Raw genomic sequence first — 8,251 nt, 5'->3', positions numbered from 1 at the left:
GCCTCACTGTGCCTGTAGCTTCACTGTATATTTATGGCTCCGCTATTTTAATTATGTTTGTAATGATACGGTCCTGTGGTGACCTTGCAGTGGTTTTGTTTTGGCACTGTCAACTCTGTTTTATTGTTGGGCTTTGAATATTGGACTGTGGATGTTCGGCTTTGACATATATATATATATATATATATATATATATATATATATATATATATATATACAGTGATTCGGTTGATAAAAATTTGCAAAGGAAAATTGTTATGAGTTCGATTCTGTACTTGTGGCTTTTTTTCTTGGGTGTTTCTCCAATAGTGGCTCTCTTGTTTCTCCCATAAGCTTGCTCTACTATATTGCTAACTTGTTTGGATGCTCTCCTTGCTTCGGTGCTTATTGTTCACTGTCTGTCATCATTATGCTATGGAAAAGAAAATGAATTTAATTATATTACGCAAAAAAATGTTGAAGCTGTAATATGTATGGATTCAGATGTGTTTTTTCTTCAGAATGCTTCTATGCTTTTCTTCATTTAATTCTACGATGGTCAAAAGATTACCATCATTGTTTCCTTTTTTGTTTTGTAAAGAACACTGGATAGTTACCAAACTTCCAGTAGTTACATTAGGTTATTCTGAATAACTGTCCTTTCTTGATTTTTAAACTAAAAGTAAACTTTAAATAAAACTAAAAATAAAAAGAACACATAAGCAAATACTAACAGTGGGCTGAGATAGCCATTCCTAGAAATTTAAATGAAAATGAAAACTAACGAAAACTCAATCTGTTAGAAGAGACAAACTCCCAGGCATGACCTCCCTGAGCTGGATGCTCCTGCATTAGGCTCCCGGGGCAGGTGAAAATTCATGGCTCCGGTCCATGATCTCCTCAATAGAATACCCTACACGTTGTATCTGTCCTGCGTCAAGCCACGAACTATCGTCAATAGGGTGGTTCTTCCGCTTGATGAGGTACTGTAGGTACTCCTTTCTCCGAGTCTGCCTGGCCACCTGTGTATCGAGGATTCCTTTGATTTCAAGCGGCTGAGCTGAAGGCATTTGTCTCATCCATGAACTACTCTCTCCCTGGGTATTCCACTTTAGCTTCACTGAACTATCCTCTTTTGGACTGGCAGTGTGTGGGAATAAATACACCACATTAAAGATCGACGATATTCCTATACCTGGAGGCAATTGCAGCTCATAGGAAATTGCAGAAAACTTACACAAAATTTTACAAGGTCCATTTTTTTTGAATTTTAGCTTATTGTATTCGCCCTTAGGGAATATTTCTTTGCGCAGATGCGCTAGAACTTGATCCCCTACATTAAATTGTACCTCCCGTCATTTCAGATATGCTTTTTGTTTGTCCCTTTGACTGTTGTCCTATAATTTCATCCTCATCTGCTCATGTAGGTCGTTAATTGCTCTTGCAAAGTATTCCCCGTCAACACTTCTTCTTTCTAACTGCCCCAAATCTCGTAACTCATGCACTCCTCGGGGATGCATTTCATACAAGATCTGAAAAGGACTATTTCCTGTGCTTCGATTCGGTGAATCATTGTAAGCAAACTCCACTTGAGCAAGTACACGATCCCACATTCATGAACTTTCTCCAACTAGACTCCGCAACAGGTTTCCTAAACTTCTATTTACTACCTCTGTTTTCCCATCAGTTTGTGAGTGATAATCAGAGCTGAAATTTAACTTCGTGTCCAAATTTTTCCACAAGGTGCCCCAGAAATGTCCCGTGAATTTCACATCATTGTTAGAAATAATGGATTGGGGTAAGCTATGTAGTCTAACGAATTTAGTGAAAAAAAAGTGTGCTACATGGGTAGCGTCATTGGTTTTCCTGCGAGGGATGAAGTGTGCCATCTTTGAGAATCAGTCCACCACCACCATGATGGAATGAAAACCTTGTTGTGTTTTCGGCAAACCCAGGACAAAGTCCAAACTGACTGAATCCCACGATCTATTTGGAATAGGCAAGGGTGTATACAACCCCGTGTTCTGACTATTCCCTTTCGCCAACTTACATATCTTACACCTGGTCACATACCGTTGCACTTCTCTTCACATCTTCAGCCAGTAATAGAAATGACTGAGCTGATCTGAGGTCTTATCAATGCCGAAATGTCCAACTAGACCTCCACTATGTTTTTCCCGGATGATGTTCTCCCTCATCGAACATTCTGAAACACACAACTGTCCTCCCTTGAATAATAGGTCCTCCTACAAGTTATAGTCCAGCCATGGACTATTGTTCCTCAACAAAAGACTCTGGCTGGCTTCACAAGCCTCCTTGAAATCTGCATCTGTTTGATACAAGTCCTTCAGGTGTTCAAATCCTAACACTTGTATCGTGCTCTCCTGCAAGAGTAGAACTCTTCTGCTTAGTGCATCTACTACCTTGTTCACTTGACCACTGATATGCTTCAATACGAATGTAAAACTCTACAAGTACTCCACCCATTTTGCATGTTTGTGATTGAGCTTATGTTGTTGCATAACATACTATAATGCAGAATTATCAGAAAACAAGACAAACTCATTACCCAACAGATAATGTTTCCAATGCTTCAAGTCTTGGACGATGGCATAAAACTCCTTGTCATAAGACGTATACTTTTTCTTGCTTTCAATTATTTTTTTATTGAAATAGGCTACTAGTTTGTCTTCCTGGCTGACTACAGCTCCAATGGCTATACCACTGGCATCACAATGAACTTGAAAAAGTTTTCTGAAATTAGGCAACCTCAAAATTCGCCTCTCAGTGATCTTCTTCTTCAATATTTGGAAGCTCTTCTCTATAGCTTCAGTCCACTGAAAAGGTTGACTTGCCTTTTTTATGGTATCCAACATAGGTGCACAGATTCCACTAAAATTCTTTATAAACATGCGATAGAAACTTTCCAACCCATGAAAACTTTGAACTTCGAACAAACTCTTAGGGGATGGCCAACTAAGTATAGCTGCAACTTTTTCTGGGTCTATTTTCAGCTCATTTTCTACAATCACCAAACCCAAATAGACTAACTCCTTCTGAAAGAAAGATCATTTTTTCAAATTTATCAGCAACTTTTTCTGTTGCAACTTCTCTAGAACATATCGAACGTGTCAAAAATGTTCTTCCTTGGTCTTGATGAAAATCAGTATATCGTCAAGATACACAATCACGAATTTCCCAATGAACTCCTTCAACATCTCGTTCATTAGGCACATGAAAGTACTAGGGGCATTACTCAACCCAAATGGGATCACCAGCCATTCATATAGCCCTTCATTAGTTTTGAAAGCTATTTTCCATTCATCCCCTTCTCTGATTCTAATCTGGTGGTATCCGCTCTTCAGATATATCTTCGAAAAATAAGCTGCCACACTCAAGCAGTCTATCATGTCATCCATTCGTGGCAATGGAAACCTATATATGATAGTAATTTTATTTATTGCTCGTGAATATGTACACATCCACCGCTCGCCTCCTTTCTTGGGAGCTAAAACTGTCGGAATTGCATAGGGACTTAAACTTTCCCGTATCAAGCCTTTATCCAACAATTCCTGTACCTGCTTCCTGATCTCTTCATTGTCTTTGGAACCTATCCTGTAAGCAGCTTTATTCGGTACACTAGCTCCAGGGATGAAATCTATGTGATGACTGATACTTTGCTTTGGTGGTAACTTATCCAATAAATCATCCACCACAATGTCACTGAATTCCTGCAACAATTCCTGGATTTCTTTAGGTAAGTCAGAAATTTCAGTGTGCAACAACACTAGTGTCGGTCGCCTTACAACAACATACTTTACCTCATCATCTTCAATCTATTTTAGAAATTCTTTTCCACCCACCAGCAGTACTTTTTTCCCTCTAGTTTCTGCTATTTCTTCTTCCCTGTTGGGTACTGGTGTATGCTTAATCTCATCCTTGACAAACTTGTAACAGTTTGTTTTCATGTCATGAACAACTTTTCGGTCATATTTCCACGGTCTACCTAGCAAAATATGACACACGTCCATGGGCATGATGTCACAAACTACTCTGTCCCTATACTTTCCAATATGGAACTCCACCTCACACTTCTCATCAACTAGCAGTTGGTGACCCTTCTGTAACCATTTTTGTTGCAACTAGATTATCAGTGATTCCAATGTCTATAATCAATTTGCAGCATTTGCCATGTGACTTGCACATAGTCTGGAATAATGCCTTTCTTTGGGTTCGTTTAGCTGTCTCCTTTGTCGGTTTCAGCAGTACCTTATTCAAGACTAAGGCCTCTCCTGTCTCTGGTGCATTCTCTACATCTTAGGGCGGTGCCTCTGCTTCCTCTGTTTGAGCAACATATGCTCCCCTTTAACCAGCCTGTTCTCCTTTAGGACACTCAAAGGACCTGTGCCCCCACTCGTGACACTTGTAACACTGGTAGGTAGCTCCTCTACCCCTGCCATTTCCCCTTCCTCTCAGGTATGGCCTTCCTCCCCTACTGTTACCTTCCTATTTTGTTGTCCCCGAGGTCTTTGAACTGCTGCCCTCTTCACTGTTGTTGGAATTCCTTCCTCTGCCAAAGGATTTTCCTTTTCCTCTATCAATTCCTCATCCTCTCCTGGCATTCTGCTTCCTTGCGATCTTTTCTTCTGCCTTTAAGGCACTTTGGTTTGCTTCCTTTATGTTTTTTGGAGAAAAAATACTTATCTCATCCAATATCTGCAGCCTTAGGCCATTCACAAACCTTATTGTCTTTTATGGGGTGTCTTCAGTATAACCATCTCTCAGATTCACTTGATAAAATTCTTCGATATATTATTTCACCACCACTCCTCTTTGCTTCAAATTATGCACCTACCAATACAAAGCAATCTCGTAATCTTTGGGCAAAAACTTACCCTCCATCTTGGCGACAATTCTGGTCCACTTTTTAATGGGTAACTTATTCAATCTCCTCCTCTTTGCTTAGACACTGTCCCACCATAAGGCTGCATGTCCTTTCAACTTGGTGGCAGCGAATTTAACTTTCTTATCTTCGCTGATCTCCTCACATTCAAAGTATTTTCCTAACTCACTAATCCAGTCCAATAGCACTTTTGTGGACAAACTACCATCATAGTTCAGAATTTCAGGCTTTGGCTTACTGCTATCAAACAAAACTGACCTTAACAATTTGATTTTAGGTTCTTCTTCATTTGATCCATCCGTCGTAATTACAACCTCTTCATCATTATCGTCCCCTACTTTCGGATCCCTTCTCCTTCCTGCTTCTACTGCCGCCAAACGGGCATTCAGGATCCTAATCTCTTCCCTCAATCCTTCATCGACTACTATTCGAATAACCTTGCCACAACCTCTTCTTCTGACTTCCATTTTATAAAGAAAAACAATTAAGTGTAACCTCCTCTGATACCAAAATTTAATGGGAGTAGCCCTTTACACATCCGTATAAATATTTAACCGTTGATTGTTTTGTTATTAATTGTGTAGCTGGTTGACTTTATGGCACTATACCATGGTGTTAATGATTTGAGGACAGGTGTCCTGGCCTTGGGGCTCGTTCCTTCCCGCCTCTTACCAAACCCCCGAAACCCTAAGTCGGGTCATTTCATTGTTGTTTCACTTTGCTGCTTGTGAGGTGAGGTCTCTAGTTCATTTGCTCTGCTTCTTTGTGAAACAAGGGTTCTAGCTCTGGTTGTTTTACAAGGGTTTAGTTTCACCGTGCTTGGACATGCATTTCTCTGAGGGTCTCCTCCTACGTATGTTGTCAATGTTGCATGTTCTATGCTCGTTTTCTCAGCTCTGGGTCTGGAACCCTTGGTCTCAGTCTCGGGTTTCAGTTTGGCTCAGCTCTCACTATTTTTTCAGTTGTAGGCTTTTACTATTCACTGTTGGCTATGATGCACTTGCTCCACTGTTTGACTGTTTTCTTGGTTCTTGCTACAGGTTGCAGTTGCGGAGTGACTCGGCTCTCGGCTCTCTTCCGACGGTTATCCAGGGGTAAGTTTTCTTTCCATGCTAGTCTTTTTCTCCTTGTTTTCTTCTGGTGCTAACAACTCTTACTCCTTGTGGGTAGTGAGCACTCTGTGACCCTAACCTCTATTCATGGTTTCTCTCCTCTGGTTCGCACGGGCTCAATTTTCTCAGGTAAGTTTTGTTGGTCTTTTCCTCTATTTTCAACCCTGCGTCTATGGCGTCATTTTACTGTTTCTGATGGCCTACTTGTTGGCCATGCAGGTGCATGACTGGGCTCCATTTGTGGACCTCACACCCTGACTCCTGCGCTCGAACTGGGTAGGGTCACTCCTTAAAAGTTATTTGTTTGTCTATTTGAGGGTTTTTTTGTTTGTAGGGTTTATGAGACTGTTGTCATGGTTTGGCTTCAGCCTTGTGGTTTCTTGGCCTCACTATGCCTGTAGCTTCACTGTATATTTATGGCTCCGCTATTTTAATTATGTTTGTAATGATACGGTCCTGTGGTGACCTTGCGGTGGTTTTGTTTTGGCACTGTCAACTCTGTTTTATTGTTGGGCTCTGAATATTGGACTGTGGATGTTCGGCTTTGACATATATATATATATATATATATATATATATATATATATATATATATATATATATATATATATAGATACAGTGATTCGATTGATAAAAAATTGCAAAGGAAAATTGTTATGAGTTCGATTCTGTACCTGTAGCTTTTTTTCTTGGGTGTTCCTCCGACAGTGGCTCTCTTGTTTCTCCCGTAAGCTTGCTCTGCTATCTTGCTAACTTGTTTGGATGCTCTCCTTGCTTCGATGTTTACTGTTCACTGTCTGTCATCATCATGCTATGGAAAAGAAATGAATTTAATTATATTACGCAAAAAAATGATAAAGTTGTAGTATGTATGGATTCAGATGTGTTTGTTCTTTAGAATGCTTCTGTGCTTTTCTTCATTCAATTCTATGATGGTCAAAAGATTACAATCGTTGTTTCCTTTTTTCATTTTGTAAAGAACACTGGACAGTTACCAAACTGCCAGTAGTTACATTAGGTTATTCTGAATAACTGTCCTTTCTTGATTTGTAAACTAAAAGTAAACTTTAAATAAAACTAAAAATAAAAAGAACATGTAAGAAAACACTAACAGTGGGCTGAGACAGTCGTTCCTAGAAATTTAAATGAAAATGAAAACTAACAAAAACTCAATCTGTTAGAAGAGACAAACTCCCAGCCATGACCTCCCTGAGCTGGATGCTCCTGCATCAGTCCCTATTGTATGCGAGATGTGTTTTATGTACTCCACTATGTTTGTCGGCTAAGTAATTCATTTAATATTTAATATGGTGTTGACATGTAACATTAAATAAAAATATTAATCATAAACTAAAAATAAAATATTTGAATTTACAACTTAAATAAAATATCTATCTATTTGTTGTGCCAATAAGTTTTTTTGAACTCATTATAAACTATGTGTTCTAGCATAGAATTCGATAAATGAGGAATTTGACTTAAAATTAAATTAATAATAATAAATTCAATCTCCATTATAGGGAATATGTTGTAATGAAGTTTAAGATAATAAAACATATTGGTGGTTTAAACTAAAAATTAGTAAAAATAATATAAAAATTAATAACTGAATTCAAATTCGTATTCCACAATTTTGTTTTTATTAATAAAATTAGGAGCAAAATGCAAATGATGGTGATTAATATCTATAACATAATATTTCAAAACATCATGTTTAAATATTAATTGCTATATAAATCCTTAATATTTATAATAATCTCTTTATATACCTACAATTTGTGCTATGCATATGAACTTAAAAATATCAAGCTTAAAAATGTTATAAAACATATTAAGAAAAGTTCTATTCTAAATGAGAGTTTTAATAAAATGGAAAATATTCATTTTTTATATAGAGAAATGTTAGCTTTATCTTTAATTTAATAATATTATAAAATATCAATATAGATAACTTTGTGTCTACTAATTATCTATAAGGTTCAAATCTTTCTAGATACAAGTCTTTTTTAATTTTTACACTAAAAAATGTTTACATTTTCAAATAATTGATTTTAATATATTAATAGATGGGAGGTTAAAATATATTTATAATGATGTATATAATGTAATTGAAACTATCTTTTTTTCTTTTTAGCATCCCATTACCTGGAAAATAAATATATAATTCCATTATCATTTAATATGAGTTGATACATGAAATTTAAAAATATATTAATAAAAGAATTGTATATTCAATATTAATCATAACTTTGAGGGA

General features: G+C 37.4%; 1 protein-coding gene across 1 annotated transcript; it reads right to left on the bottom strand.

The window, feature by feature from the left end:
- Nucleotides 1–3,318: 3,318 nt before the first annotated feature.
- Nucleotides 3,319–4,601, bottom strand: LOC149199873 (uncharacterized). Its single transcript, XM_089400749.1, has 4 exons — nt 4,482–4,601; nt 3,843–4,100; nt 3,466–3,710; nt 3,319–3,364 (listed from the first exon to the last, which is right to left on the bottom strand). Exons 1-4 carry the CDS (start codon nt 4,599–4,601, stop codon nt 3,319–3,321), a joined length of 669 nt encoding a protein of 222 aa, XP_089256875.1.
- Between the last annotated feature and the right edge of the window lie 3,650 nt (nt 4,602–8,251).

The sequence above is a fragment of the Pinus tabuliformis genome, chromosome 2_1 (assembly GCF_031772625.1).
Source record: "Pinus tabuliformis cultivar Carrire ecotype Pingquan chromosome 2_1, CPIR1, whole genome shotgun sequence".
NCBI classification, from domain to species: domain Eukaryota; kingdom Viridiplantae; phylum Streptophyta; class Pinopsida; order Pinales; family Pinaceae; genus Pinus; species Pinus tabuliformis.
This window is presented reverse-complemented; position numbering and strand designations above follow the sequence as displayed.